Below are 15356 nucleotides of genomic sequence, written 5' to 3'. Positions count from 1 at the left end.
TCCCATCAAAGGCCCAAGAACAAATGATCCGGACCGTTGAAATTTAATCAAACGGCTACAATTATTATAACTTTTAGAAGAGCCCCCTGTTTGTAACCGTTGGATCAAATTTCAACGGTCCGGATCACTTGATCGTGGCTTTTGATGGGAGAGATCCGAACTCTTCCCGTTCAACTCCAATACTGGGACCACCCAATGATAAAAGTCTGGATCCGCCACTGCTTCTTGGTTGTCTTTGTCGAAGCATTTACATTTGTATCTGGTTAGATCAGATGTAGAAGATGGAGTTTATAACCATGCGGCAGCTTCTCGTTTTATGTAACAATCCATCTCTCTTTATTGGTTTAGTTTTTTCTTGGTTAGCTGCTTCATTGGTTTCTCATGGAGGGTCAAAACCTATGATATGACTATAAGGACAAGAATACGCGCCCGTTTGTCTCCATGATGGTGTATAATGTTCTAAAGCTGAGGATAACAGTGAAAGTCCCGTGTCTCCATTGTTCTACAGTTCTAAAGCTACGACTGAGATAGTGTTGCGAAGGAAATGTGAGTGTGCTAGCCAATTTTGGGTTTTGTTGCTGGAGAGAAACGAGAGAATTTCGAAGAACTTATTTGTGCGGGCGAGCAGGACTTAATGTGTTCAAACTAGAAATTTTTTTTCTCCTCACTCTTCACAATGGGGTATATCTTTTTGGGTCATATTCAAGCCAACTGGAGTGGAGCTGTTTTTCGAGAACCTAATTTCGGTTTAAGGTCCTAATCGTTGGAAGAAAAAATATTATTATTGTTATAATATTACTTTAGTATAAAGTAACGTTTTCAATTGGGGAATTGGATCTCCTCCTGAACAATTGGTGGGGATCTTCATGACCACACAACACAGATCGTTAGATTTTGATCTAACGGCTACAAATAGGAGATTGTTCTAAAAATTATAATAATTATATTCAACGATCCGTGTTGTGTGATCATGAGAGATCCCATCATTTGTTCAGGAGGAAATCCAATTCCTTCAATTGGCACTATTCATTTGAGATGGATTTTGAGTTATTTACAAAATTACCATCGCCTCGGCCTGCCGTTCAGATTGATAATTTCAATTTATTTACAAAAGTGCCACCGTTTTGCACAATGGAAGGGCGCCAACGTGTCAATCGTCGTGCATTGCTTCGACTCCGTTTCCATCCCCTTTTCTTTCCCTCTTTTCCTCTCCGACTCTTTCTGTAACCATCCATCACTGTAAATTCGTCAAAAAATCCGACACAAATAGACACGTTTCGAGGAGGACAAGGTGAAAAAACAAGGCGTTTGGTGTGTATGACGAGCGCTTCGGAGCTTTTCTACAACCGGGGGTCTCGCTACACCAGCCGAACCGCCACCGATCTAGGGTTCGACTCCCTCCCTCTTCTTCCGACAGTTGCCCGAAGTCAAAACCATAATCACAGTCGACGCCACCACAATTCCGACGGCTGTGATCCCCTCCTCCGCCGAACTCCTCTCTATTTCCGCCACCGCGCCTACCTTCCTTCACGGCACCAAGGTCGTCGCTGCACCACCTCTCTCTTCCGGAAGATTGAAAGCTCAGAGACACTTCAAGTCTGCTTATGCTAAAGCTTCGGACCACGTTCCCTAGCAGTTTAGGCAGGAAAATCTCGAAGATGGAGGTGAGTTTTCACTACCCTTTTGCTCAATTTTTTGTTTATTGATTTTTATAGATTGCCATCTCTTCTAATTTTGTTTTAAGTGGGAATTTGTGATTCGTTTCTGTATTTTAATCAAATTTGCTATGTGCACGTATTGTTTCCTTTCTGATTTTTTTTTTTGGTTTTGTATTTCGGATGGGAGGTTTCAAATTTTCAATTGGGTTACTGCGTAAAGAGGAAGGGAATATAGGGGAAGTTGAAGTTTGAACATTTAATTGTTAATCTTATGATATTTGAGGAGACAATAGGTTTTATTTGGTTGAAGAAGGTAGTAAATTTAGAAAAAATTGAGGGCAATTTCATGTTGCCATATTATTATCATGCATTATCCTATACAGGAAGAGGAACTATTGGGGTGAACTAGATTGGTCATGCTCTATTGATATGTCGAAAGTGAATGACTGACCATAATCTGATTGGAGAAGTCAAGGGAAGTGCGTAGTTGAGGATTGTATAATTTGGATTAGTGTACGACTATGGCATGGGAGGAAGAAGTGGACCGTGCACGCCAAGGTCAGAGGGATGCATAGGTCAAGCTTTCTTCTTTGAGGTAAGTGCCCTCTGTTTATTGCCCAACAGTGTTGTTATTATCAATTTGAAGCTTTGCGTTCTGAATTTTTTGCTTTGTCAAACAACCTCCTTGAAATGCTCGATTTCAGGCCGAAGTCCAAAAAATGAGAGTTGAGATGGCTTCCATGAAGAGGGATGCAGAGCATTCCTTGCGCCAAGTGATATCTGCTTCCTCTCCTTTTGTATATCTTCATATGAAGAGTTTTACTAGGTTATATTGAGCACTATGTTATTTATGGGTTATATTTTCCATTTTGCAGGAACACATGGAGCTAGAGAAGCTCTATCGTGAACTCACTGATCTACTGGTAATGTCACTCAAGAACACTTATTTACATGGTCAGATATCGCATCTTTATGACACTGCTTATTCCATTTGTTTTCATGTTTCCGTTTCCTTTTTCTGTTTATCATACTTAAACTGTTTATTTGTGCAAGCTGCTACTACGCGCTTGAATGCAATTTATTACTGGCAGGATGCGAAGAAAGCTAGATATATGTGTAGGATCGCTTGATTAGTGTTAGGGTTTTAACAACTAATTGTTAGTAGCTAGAAGATCTGGTTAGATGAATGCTAATCTGATATTCCTTACAGTACTTGAGTGCCAGTTTCATAGTGTTTGTTCCCTGCTGTATACCTGCTGTACAGTTTCATTTCTGTTTCTTCATAACTTTCTTGGTTCTGGGATAAATGCAGATTGAGTACAATGAATGTCCATTGTTCTCTTAGGGTGCGTTTGGTACGCGGACGGGACGGAACGGAACGGGACGGGACGGGACGGAACGGAACGGGACGGGACGGAACGAAGGTGTAATTTTTGAAAAAGACATGGGGTATATTTGTCTTAAAATGGTAAAACATTGTGTTCCACAGACGTGGAACAAACCCGTTCCAGGGGGGAGAGGTGGAACGCAAAAACACCCAAAATCTGTCCCGTGGAACAACCCGTTCCACCCATTTTTAGCGCACCAAACGCGGGACGGAACGCCTCGTTCCGTTCCGTCCCGTCCCGTCCCACGTACCAAACGCACCCTTACTGTTCAGGTATTTGTCATAGGTTGTGTAGTTCAAGAAATTTAACATTTAGCAATTGGTGGGTTAGAAGAAGCGGCTAGCGTGATGGGTAATATTTTAAGTTTGTATTTCTTAAATTTTTTCGTTCTGGAGTATATGATTTACCTCAATTGTTTTGTACTTTAATCTTTACTAATTTTCATTGTGGAGTATGATTTACCTCAACTAACAACTTTTCATTGTTTAACCTTTTCCTCCCTTAGTTGCATATGTTTGATTTGTTAGTTTGCTTCTTACACATGTTGTTTCCTAATGGTGTAGGTGAGTTGCCGGATGCATGTGCAGATTACTCAAATAGACGAAGCTAAGAATGACTTAGTATTGAGTGAGAAAGAAGCTTGGGTCGGTTGGACTTCGACATTTGATTTATTCATGTTTTTTGTTGCTTGCAATGTTCTCTCCTTGTTTGTTCTGAGATTCTGTGATCTTATTTTTCATAAGAACTGACATTGGTTTGCCATATAATGTTTTAGGAACTGTTATACCTTAAGGAGGGAACGCTTGTAGAAGGAACTGTCAAGAAAATCTTTCCATATGGAGCCCAAGTGAGGATAGGATAAACTAACAGGAGGTATAATGACTTTCAAACTTACTTTAAAATCAGACTGCGTGCGTGGTTTCCCTGCTTTTTCCACTTTTGAAGAAGCGTTGCATGTGTGGAGTACTTTTGAAAGATTAGAACACCACAAAATGGAAATAAAATAGCATGGGACTTTCTCTCAAAAGGTATCTAAATGCATGAAAAAATGAGAAGATACATAATATTGATCTTCAGAATAGAAATGAAAATTTTGAACTTTAAAATGGAAGGCATGCAATTTTGTACTCTTACCCAGCAGTTGCCTCTCAGAATTGTCTCATTCCCTTTCTTAAGAGGGATCTATTTTGATAAGAAACAAGACCTTACAACTATTGCATTCTTCGTTTTTCTTGAATTTCCTTGGTTTTTGATGGGTGATTGAGTGGTGTTTGATTGAGAAATTTGCTGATTAGGGTTAGGTTGGCGTCTGTTTGGTTGGCTGGAAATTTTGGGAAAGAAAATGGGGTCATGGGATAAGGATTTAGGACCTTTGTAACTCTATTCATGTATGTATCTCCTGATTAGTATTCAAATTTAGTGCATATAAGTCCATTTCTTAAGAGGGATCTATTTTGATAAGAAACAAGACCTTACAACTGTTGCATTCTTCGTTTTCTTGATTGTAAAGTCTGTGTACCATGTTAAGTATATTAATAGGATGCTTAGGTAATTGTAGGAGAAGTTATGCGTGCATTCTTTTGGCAATCCTTTCCCAGAACCTGTAGTGATCCTGATATGAGTCTAACTCTGCCTTGGTCATAGCTCAACATGGAAACGTTATGAAATATCTTCTTTATAAGTGTTTCTAGGCTCTAGCCTCCTCTTTTTTAGCAGACTTATCTAATGTATAACAAAGCATGTTCTACTAGAGCTCAAATCATACAAAGAGAGGGAAAATCAAAATACACCAGAAATATAAAAAAAAACTTAATTTATTAAGATGTATGGAGGAAAGGTTTTAGTCATTTAAAATTGGTTTAAATTAACGATGTTATATAGTGATTCTAATTTGATGCTTGCTTGCCCTGCAATCAACTCAGTGCTTAATGATTATGCATGTTTCCCACTTCCCAGGTCTAATTTGATCGCATGCATGTAACAATAGTTAAATTGGGGGACTGGACAATTAACTAATGGATTTGCTGTGTTTGCGATTTTCATTTTCATGTTTTTGGATTTAATTAGGTTTGTAGTTTGTCATATGATTGACTTCTGAATGATGTTACGGACTCATGTTGTGCCATCGCTTATGCCCTTTTAACCTGTATATGTGTTCCCTCAATGGGTTTTATTATCCCTGAAATCTTTTTGAAATCAAATGTTGCTCCTTTCGTTTGTGATAGTTTGTACACTACTAAATTCTTAATTGAAGTCATTATTCTTTTGTTTTCTGCCTTTTCACCTTCTTAAGAGTCTGAAATCCATATATATGTAACCCTTAATTAGTTTAGATATGCCTTTTCCCATTCTTAAACGCGATACTCTCAACATTTATTTCATGAATCTATAAGAACCACATATCTTGGGATGCAAAATCTGTACTGTAATATTAACTGAATATATTCATACTTTGATTCTACCTGTTGATTGGGCAATAATCTTCTCCTAAACTAACAATCTGACTATCTGACTATCATACTAATTAGAAACATGCTGATGCTATTTGATACGCATGCATCATATATATCATACATACCTTTGCAGGGAGATGTTCAACAATGGTGGACTTTCCGTATGCAGTAATTTCGGCACTCTTTCAGATTTGTACTTTATTCTATATTTGTTGCTAGAAGCGTAGTACTGTATGGAAGGAACACAATTTTTTATAGTTTTTTTGTTTGGTGCTAAACATCCCATCTCTGTGTTATTCTCAGACTCTCACAGTCGCCGCATCACTCGCCCACTCACTCACTCACTCACTCCAGGTACACCTCTTAAATCCCCTTTTGTATTTTTATCTTTCCTGATTGATGATTTAATTTGGGTTTTATTAATAGTTTAATTTGGAGTTTAATTGAAGGTTTAATTCAGGTTTGTAGTTGGGGTTTAATTGAAGGTTTTACTTAGGTTTAGAATTAGGTGGGTTTTTGCTATTTCAGCTCCCTAAATTACTTTAGAATACATAATATTTTTGGTCTTCTTTCTTTTGTTGGAATGTTGTCAGTGTAATCTGTTAATTTTGGATTGTTTAGTTTCATGGGTTCTGTAGAAATAGACTCCAGTTGTGTCATCCCACAAACAATTATGCCATGAGTGGGATGCTGCATGATTGTTAAAACATGAGACTTTCTGTTCAGTTCTCATGATGTTCCATGTCTTCACAAGTGCGAAGGATGGGACGTTATGGGATCATTTCAAGATAATAGCATTTCACAGTATTGCGATAATTTGTAGGCTAGAAATAAGACAACTCGGTGAGGGGATACATCATGTTCCAGGTCTGGTTGAGGCACATGTAAACAACATGAGTGAAGTCTGGGAAGTTCTGCAAACTGGCAGTAATGCAAGGAGAACGACTCAAGGAAACTCAAAACATAAATAGGTCTCTGTCTTCCCTTGGTGATGTCATATCTGCACTTGCAACTAAAAGCTCACACATACCTTTATGTTTAATGAATAGTTCTTTGTTTATATTGGCCAAGTTGCCACCTGATGTATTCAGCTATTACTTTCTTTTACTAAATTATGTGTTATGTGCAGGAACTCGAAGCTTACCCACTTGCTTCAAGACTCTCTAGGTACTTCATTTGGATCACAGAAGAATCAACAATTCTTATTCTGAGTTGTTTAATATTCCAAGTTCATATTTTTTATTTTATTCTCTGGTTTCTTGGATGAAACTTAAACTAATGAATATCATTCGTTGTTTTAGGAGGAGACTCGAAGACACTCATGTTTGTTCAAATAAGTCCTAATGAAAATGGTGTGAGTGAGACATTTTGCTCACTGAACTTTGCAAGTAGAGTGAGACGGATAGAGTTGGGTCCAGCAAAGAGGCAACTGGACACTTGTGAACTTTTGAGATACAAACAGATGGTAATTTACTGTGCTTGACGCTACTTATTTCTCTTTCTTAGACGAAATTATCCATATGTCAAATAAACCATAGTGGATAATTTCACTTCATTATAAATAACACTTCCATGTGCTTATTTCACTTCATTATTTTTTGCATTCCAATTGGTATTTGTTTCGTTCGCAAACGGTTATCGGCATAGATAAAGTAAAATTCCGTTCTTGGCTCTCTTTTACTTTACTGTAGCATCTGTTTGTCTGTTAATGTAAATTTGGGTTATGTTGGATTTTTCAATTTGATTCTCCAATATATTTTTTTGGTGACCGTGTTAAATTGGAGGATTAAATTTATATAAAACATGACATAGTATGCCACAACACATTTATGTAAATGTAATTGAAGAGGATACATGCATTAGTATGCCATTGGTATGGCATGGAATGACACCGGATACTATTTAGCTAGATTGTTCCGGGGTTCAAGCTTATCCAGTGACTTCCTAGCACTTTCTTATTACCTATCTCCTTAGAGATTTGATCAAAATTAATAATTTTTCCAAGACGAGAATTATTATGTGTCACCTGTCGACAGCCTTATAAATAGTAAAATGCTACTTAAATATTTAACACGTTAAGGTTTCAATGTTATTTGAGAATATCATATTTAGGTCACTAGAATTCTTTATACAGGACTGACTGGGCTAAAATTTTAAATGACAGGTCAATCCCCAATTTTATGCATTTAAGTGGATCACCCTCCTCTTAACCACAAAATATACAGACTTCGAAATCAATACTGTAATTAAGCTGCTGTTTCTTGCGAATATCAGTTTTCAATTTCCAATCAACAACGGGTAGATCTATAGGACATGCACGAACGCGTACTTCACAAGTAATGCTTTTATCAAATTCAAAATGGCAGGAGTTCAATTTCGCTGACAGCCTTCACACTTGGGATACACTTTCAAGTGATCTGAGGGTCCTCAGGTAGGATTATATCCTTTCAATCATTAATTTATGAATTGGGTTGTTTTTCTTTTGTGATTTCAGTATTTAGGTCTTTAGTGACTGCACAATTTCATGGTTTTTTACTATTTCAGAAGTAATTGATAAGAGTTGGATGTGATTCTACTAAAGTTGGAAATCGTTGTCCTTAGAGCAAGCAAGTTTGCAGATATCCATTTTGTTTTGATTCGGGCATCTTCAACCAGTTAGTATAGGACATAAAAAAATGATTTGATTGAACTGTTATGTATTTCTATTTTTTTTTAAGGAAAACTAATGAAAAGAGCTTGAAAACTTGGAGTTTTAATGATAAGGACAAAATAAAGGGTAAAATGAATAGTATCAAGTTTGACTTTTTAGTGTAAAAATGTGGTTTTTCGTTAAAGTGAACAGTACCGTGGACTTTTCGTTAAAACTCCATTTTTTTTATGGCGGTATCATTTTCTTAACAAAATAGAAATCACTTAAATAAATAAACCACTCAAGTAATGAATCGTCAATGAGAACTTTATATCTTCTCATGTTGGACAAACCAGCAGGTGTTTCTTCACAAATTTTACTGGCCCATCTCTTAGATGGACATAATAAGGAACATCAATTGTTTGTCTCTTACTTTTTTGGGTTTAGCTTTAAGTTATGATTTTTTATACCGTAATGAGGTTTTTTTTTCTCATAATGCATATGAAGACCTTTGACTCTGTTGGTTCTATTCTGTGTTTGAACTTTGAACCCAGAAAAACTCATATGTTGCTTTTGCAGTTTGATTAGTAGTTGTTAATTAGACACTTTCCCATATAATATGTTTATATGCCAACTCACTTAAATGTGTTAAAAGCAAAACTGCTTATCTTACCGGCCTCACCCACTCATGTATCCCTCTGTTTGTTCGTAATTGTCTTGAATTTATTCAATTTAAATGTGTTTTATCCATCTGATTACATCTGAAACAGCTGGTTCCCGCAGCAACGCGCGGGCGTAATTTCTAGTTGAAATTAAATCTTGCTTTCCAATAGAAAATCAAACATACTAAAGAGGAATACAACTGTGTGAATCAACATAAGATTAACATATCATATACTCACAAAATAAATTTAAAAATTATCACAGAAATTATAAAGCAAATCTTACAATTTTATATGGCCAAAGAAAAAACCAAGGAAAAGATAAAATAAATTGGTACAAAGAAGCATACAACAGTGTAACATTCTAATTGGATAGCAAAAGAGTAGAAACAAATCACACATACTCGATTTATCTGCACAAAATAGTTAATAACGTTCAGCGATTGCCGCATAAAACTTCTTCACAATGCGATTTTGGAACTGAGAAATTGCATTGCTCCATGGCACATTAGACAACAATGAACCAAGAACAATCCAAAACCCAAATGCAAAACCAAGCCCCAAACTCAGATAGAAACCACCGTCTTCAAGAAAATGACCTTCTCTCTGCTTCTCATCACCTACTGGTGGCATGGCCTCATTTGTACTGCAACGCTCTTCCAGTGGAGGTCCGCAAAGTTTATTGCCAACATAACTGGACAAATCAAAGGTCTGAAGCTGAGTGCTTTTTGGAATTTGCCCAATCAGATTGTTATAGGACAAATTTAGATGATTGAGAAATGTTAAATTCGAGATGCTTGGAGAAATTTCGCCAGAAAGTTGGTTCACAGACAAATCAAGCGTCTCTAACGCTCCCATATCACCGATTTTGGAAGGGATTCTTCCGGCCAGAAGATTATCAGATAAATTCAATGTTTGTAGGCTAGTGAGGTTGGTCAACTCTTCAGGGATTTCTCCAAATAACATGTTCCTTGAAAGGTCCAAGCTAGTTACCAAACGAAGCACTGTGTCATATTTCACTTCTCTGCCTTTGGCCACAAAAACCGCATTCTCTGTGTAGGAGTAGGAGAGCTGAAAAGTATTCATACCAGTAACCGAAGAAACGGAGAATTCAATACTGGGAGCTTCTTCACTTGAAAATTTAGTGGCCATGGATGACAAATTTTGGAAACATCTTGGTATCGTTCCCGAGAGATTGTTATGCGCAAGGTCCAAGATTTGGAGCTTTGTGAGACTACAAAGTTCATGAGGAATGGTGCCTTGGAACATATTTGAGCGAAGAATAAGAACCACCAAGCTTTGGCCAAACCATATCGGAATGCTTCCAACAAACTTATTTCCAAGAAGGTCAAGAAGGAGCAACTCTTGACAGTTTTGTAGGGACACGGGTAATTCTCCATATAGGTTATTATTGCGCAAGTGCAATGATTGAAGGGAAAGTAAGTCCCCGATAGAGCTTGGAATTTTCCCCGTCAAATTGTTGTCTTCTAAATTCACTACTGTCAAGTTTGGCCAGTGTAACCGACAATCCGGAATTTCTCCAGTGAGGAGATTGTTGTCAAGAAGAAGAGTTTGAAGGTTTTTAGGTACATCACTCCTATCACAAAAGAAGTGAGAGAGAGTTCCAGAAAATAATGAATTGGAAAGATCTAGTGCAATCACTGTCGAAGACACAAGAGGCAATGAACCGTTGAATTGGTTAGATCCTAAGTCAATGGCAAGATAAACAAATTCCAAATGCTTTTGTTTTGGCCTGTGGGTAGAAGCTATATTTGGAACCTCCCCGGACAATTGATTATGAGAGAGATCCACAAAGATACCTGGACCCATGTTTTCAACAGAAAAAATGTTCCACAACCAAGCCGGAATGGTACCAGAAATTCCTGTATTGGACATATTAAGAGCGAACAAATGTTTTTGACTCTGAAGCCATGCAGGCAACTGTGATGGGTCCAGACGCCAAGAACTTAAACCCAACGTAGAAAGTTGAAAAGGAGGAACCCAGTCTGGGCTAGTTTTAAGAGTCAAGGAGTTCTCATTTGCATAAAAGGTAAACAAGCTTGTAAGATTAGTAAAATGAGCTTCAGAGACAACCCCCTCGAATGAATTGTCAGAAATGATCAACACCTCTAAACTTGATAGATTTCCTAAAGATACTGGAATGGGGCCTTCGAATGAATTGTCAGAAATGATCAACTCCTCTAAACGTGATAGATTTCCTAAAGACACTGGAATGGGGCCCGATATTGAATTATTTGAAAGATCAAGGATGCGTAAATTTTTTAAAAATCCCAGTTGATCAGATAAATGACCTGAAAAATTATTATCCGAAAGATGTAAATAATCTATTTGACCAAAATTACTACAGCTAGACAAAATTTCAAAGATTTCTGATACCCTCCCCCGGAAATTGTTTGACCATAGATCAAAAGAAGTCAACTTACAAAGATTTCCCAATGAGTTTGGGATTTCCCCTTCAAGCTGATTATGATGTAATTGAAGATCAACAAGGGCTGTCAAGTTTCCAAGGGAACTCGAAATCTCACCATGGAAAGCATTGACAGAAAGATCAAGGGACTCAAGATGGTTCAAACTGTACAACCATTGAGGTATGGTAGAGTTGAAATAGTTTATGGATAGATCAAGAACTTTAAGACTTGTCAAGTTCGCAATACCACTTGGTATGTGATAAAGATTGCAATCCGACAAGTGCAACTCGACCAGGAGAGAAGGGAGTGTGTTTACTTGTAACCATTGCGGTATGGTAGAGTTGAAATAGTTGTAGGACAGATCAAGAACTTTAAGACTTGTCAAGTTCGCAATACCACTTGGCATGTGATAAAGTTCACAATCAAACAAATGTAACTCGACCAGCAGAGAAGGGAGTGTGTTTACTTGTAACCAATGAGATGCGTTGGTAAGATCTACATAACTCATGTCAAGATGTTTCAACTGAGAAAGACCAAAGAGCCATTTGAGATTCTCGACCTTCGAACCATAGTTATCAGAAAGGTCCAGATAACGCAGGCTCGAGAGATTTCCCAACTGATGAGGAATGGTTCCGTTGAACCATGCAAACGAGAGGTTAAGATATCTTAAACCTTCAAGAGAACCCAGAAAGCTAGGAAACTGTCGTCCTCCAAAATCATTGTAGCTCAAGTCCAAGTAGGTGAGATGCTTTAAATTGAGTAGAGAAGGATTTACCTTACCACCCAGCTTACGGTCCTCACCAGCCACGTCATCATAATAACCAGCAAGGTGGAGCTCACGGACATGACCGGTTAAATTGTCGCAGGCAACACCGGTCCAGGTGCAACAATCGCCTTCAGCAACCCAAGAGGAAAGCAGATTTGAAGAATCATTGAGATCTTTCTTGAACATAAGAAGTGTTTGTCTCTCATTTTCTCGGCAAGGCACATTCGGGTTTCCATTGCATAAGCTGAGTGTAAAAGACGCAATGGATAGAAGAAAGCTGAGTATTGGAACAAGTCTCATGACTCTATCCATGTAGATATCAAGTAGGTGATTGGTGTGAGGAATGAGTAATTTAGAGTGTTATTTATACACACATTAGTAAAGATATTTACTGCAAATTACTTTTCTACATCTCCAGACCTACAAAGACGGTAGTGAGTCAAGAGATATAAGACAAAAAGGATGGTCCATCCCCAAAACAAATTGCAGACAGTGATGGTTCAACTTCATCCCCAAAACATAAATACAAGTACAAATTGCAAACGTTCGACCACTTTTATACAGCAGGAATTGAATCTCAATCTCACTCTTGATAAATAAAAAAATGAAAATTTAAAAGGAAACAAAAGCCTAGATGCCTTTGCGCCTCCTTCCACGGCACAGCCCCACCCAGTTTCCGCCATGGCTGCTGTTCCAAAATTTTCTGATGATTTCCTCATCAGTCACGGAAATTTCAAAACAAAAGAATTAGCCTTGCACTTCCCAGTAACTTGTAATGTTATACTTTCTTCGCAACCATACAGAAACTAAAATTGAATCTAATTGTCTAACCTTCAAATCAAATCCTGTTTTCTTCTTTACCAACTCTCCAAATTCAACCAGAACCACGCTGAATGGATGAGTCCGACTCAGCCAAGCAAACCCATCAGCCACGCTGAATGTATTTCCAAACGCCTTCACACCGCTTTCGGATGCCGATCATTTTCGAGTTTAATCCCCAAATCGTGAAGAAAAGAGATGCGGCGGTGTGTGGAAGGGGATTACCAGATTGGGCCGGAGGAGGCAAAAACTTCAAGAACACGATCTATTTTGTTCTTTTTTTCTTTTTTTCTTTTCATTTTTAAATTTATTTAAAGATTAAAAATGAGATTAAATTCCACTTGTGTAAAAACATAACACATGGCGAAATTCGAAAGGAAATATCACGGATGACGAGGTATTACTGTACTACACTATAATTTCTCGTCTATGGGAGGGTAAAAAATGAACAAGATGTTTGGATCCAGAATAAGTTTGGGCCTATATTAGGCCTAATGCCTTTATTTCATTCAAGTACTAATAGATATGGACAAGGATTGTTTGCCCTCCTGTTTGTGTGGTCACGGTTAAGCCACGTTAACATTTTATATTACTATTCATTTTTGTTTTATTATATCTATAAAAAAACAATATAAAATGTTGACGTAGCTTAACCGTGACCACACAAAACAGAAGGGTACGAGGAGGAGGGCAGACAATCCTTGTCCAATAGATATTTAATTTCAACATAAGTGAACAGTAATTGAGCTCAAGGATTTGAAACTACTTTACATGTGGCATTGTGGGCGACAAACACCCTGTCACACTGTACATTTAACCCATGCGGTTTTACAGAGGAAAAACTACTTTCTGATGACATTTTGGTAATTTTGAGGGGATAAAGGCTCAAGTTGCAATGTAAATTTTATTTTTCCTTCTGTTAGTATTCACATCAACAACTAGGAGCATACATAATTATACTAAGAGTGTAAGGTTTAAACCGGAAGAAATGTTTGTTCCATATATAACAACATAAAGAAAGAAGAAAATGGCACTCAACTCACAACTCATAAAATTTTTGAATCTCTGCATTCTACAATATTTCAAATCACTTCAACAATGTGCACGAACTTGCCCGACTAGCAAGAAAGTTTGCCCAAATGGGTTTAACTTGCCTGATCTCTTATATTTTTCATTTCTTTTGAGTTATTACTTTGTAGTTGGATATTTTCTAAGTATTTAACATCATTTCCTTTCTGTTCTTTCATTTTCGTATGGTCTTTCGTACATTTATATAAACATATCCATGTGAGAATTGCAAACTGAGTTGAACTAAGAGCCAATTAGCTTGTGGTTATCATTTGTCATACATAAAGAAAATATTTGAAGTCCTTTATAAAATAAGGCATATAAAAGAACTTAACTTAGATCATAACCCCATCTATGCCACATACCTTGAAGAACATACCTTGTTTGCGAGAGATGGTTAGTAACCTGAAAAATACAACTCATATAAGGTCCTCTGAAATACACATTGTGAGATGAATGAGTAGTCATCTAGAAGATAAATTATGTATCAGAGTAAACAGAGCTTACTCTTCGTTGGTCAAAGAGAAAGACTTTATTCATCAAGACAATTTACCACTTGCATATGTAATTATATACCTCACGAGGAATAATATTCTACAGGTCTTATTTCTTTTTCTTTTTTGTCTTAAAGATGATTATTTTTCCCGTCAAAATATAATTGGAGGAGATTTTGCTCAGCCTTTGAAATTTATGAAAGAAGCTTCATTCTTCCACATCTAGCGCCACAAAGACGGTAGACAATGTCGTTGTGGAAAAATTTATAAGTCAGTCAAGAGATAAAAGGCAAAAATGATGGTCCATCCCCAAAACTAATTCCAGGCAATGATAGTTCAACTTCATCCCCAAAGAAAAGTCATGAGAGACATTTAGTAACCTGCGAAATAAAACAACTCCGATAAAGTTATTTGAAATGCGCATTTTGTGTGATGTATAGTAGTCTAGAAGACAAATTATGTATTAGAGAAAAGGGAGGTCCAAATTGGAGCATAGACATGACAATTTCTTAAACGGCTTGTTAATTTTATTCGAAACGATAAGAAAATAACGGGTTTTGGGTCAACGAGTTAACTAATTGGGTCGTTATCGGTCATACGTTAAGAATCCATTAATCTCTCATAGTATTTACCCGTGTATGACCAGTTTCGACCCGATAAGAAAAAAGCTAGTTAATAATTTTAAACCACTAAAAAAACCTTACTACAATAGCCATAATATTTAATCTCACATAAGTAAGATTAAAAAATTTCAAAGCACATTAAACATACGAAAGCAATTTAAAAATACCAAAGCACATTAAAATTTCATAATAATTGATTTACAAGTGTGAAAAAATATGCAAACACTTGTGATCGCACGATTTGGTGATGGGTGCATCATCGTTTGGATTTTTAAAACCCTACAAACCCTCATGAATAGTGTTTTAAGGGGGAGTTCAAAATTAAAAAAAAAACATATTATTAATGTAAAAGTATAAGCGCTCGAGG

The 15356-nt window shown here is 37.0% G+C and overlaps 3 protein-coding genes across 27 annotated transcripts in view; 1 reads left to right on the top strand and 2 right to left on the bottom strand.

Annotated features, from left to right (window-relative positions):
* LOC126604479 (receptor-like protein EIX2) overlaps positions 1-13080 on the bottom strand; it is a 31189-nt gene extending 18109 nt beyond the window's left edge. For 2 of the 4 annotated variants that reach the window (XM_050271749.1, XM_050271752.1), the window contains exon 1: positions 12817-13079. The gene's annotated coding sequence lies outside the window, so the exon portion shown is untranslated. Of the gene's footprint in view, positions 1-12816 lie in introns of all 4 variants that reach the window. The other 2 variants (XM_050271750.1, XM_050271753.1) reach the window with 2 other exon arrangements.
* Positions 1116-8242, top strand: LOC126601998 (kinesin-like protein KIN-14L). Of its 22 annotated transcripts, none has more exons than XR_007615918.1 (10): positions 1116-2253; positions 2363-2431; positions 2534-2581; positions 3610-3690; positions 3822-5667; positions 5803-5853; positions 6629-6666; positions 6801-6964; positions 7664-7930; positions 8044-8242. XR_007615918.1 is itself a non-coding variant. In XM_050268797.1 (10 exons), exons 5-10 carry the CDS (start codon positions 5579-5581, stop codon positions 8051-8053), a joined length of 417 nt encoding a protein of 138 aa, XP_050124754.1. In that variant the 5' UTR covers positions 1116-2253; positions 2363-2431; positions 2534-2581; positions 3610-3690; positions 3822-5578; the 3' UTR covers positions 8054-8242. The 22 variants fall into 22 exon arrangements, 9 of the variants coding, with proteins under 9 accessions (XP_050124754.1, XP_050124750.1, XP_050124748.1 ...); XM_050268797.1 differs by having other exon boundaries at positions 7866-7930; XM_050268793.1 differs by lacking the exon at positions 8044-8242 and having other exon boundaries at positions 1116-1664; positions 2129-2253; positions 7664-7979.
* On the bottom strand, positions 8996-12297 carry LOC126603096 (receptor-like protein EIX2). The gene has a single exon (XM_050269846.1). The coding sequence runs from the start codon at positions 12295-12297 to the stop codon at positions 9217-9219; it is 3081 nt and encodes a 1026-aa protein (XP_050125803.1). The 3' UTR covers positions 8996-9216.
* Positions 13081-15356: the final 2276 nt, after the last annotated feature.

The sequence above is a fragment of the Malus sylvestris genome, chromosome 15, assembly GCF_916048215.2.
Source record: "Malus sylvestris chromosome 15, drMalSylv7.2, whole genome shotgun sequence".
NCBI classification, from domain to species: Eukaryota; Viridiplantae; Streptophyta; class Magnoliopsida; order Rosales; family Rosaceae; genus Malus; species Malus sylvestris.
This window is presented reverse-complemented; position numbering and strand designations above follow the sequence as displayed.

Coding starts and splice junctions, on each gene's coding strand:
- LOC126601998 (XM_050268793.1), top strand. CDS start 5,579: ATGCTGATGCTATTTGATACGCATGCATCATATATATCATACATACCT. Junction 5,854..6,628: donor CACTCACTCACTCACTCCAG/GTACACCTCTTA, acceptor TGTTATGTGCAG/GAACTCGAAGCTTACCCACT. Junction 6,667..6,800: donor CTTGCTTCAAGACTCTCTAG/GTACTTCATTTG, acceptor TCGTTGTTTTAG/GAGGAGACTCGAAGACACTC.
- LOC126603096 (XM_050269846.1), bottom strand. CDS start 12,297: ATGGATAGAGTCATGAGACTTGTTCCAATACTCAGCTTTCTTCTATCC.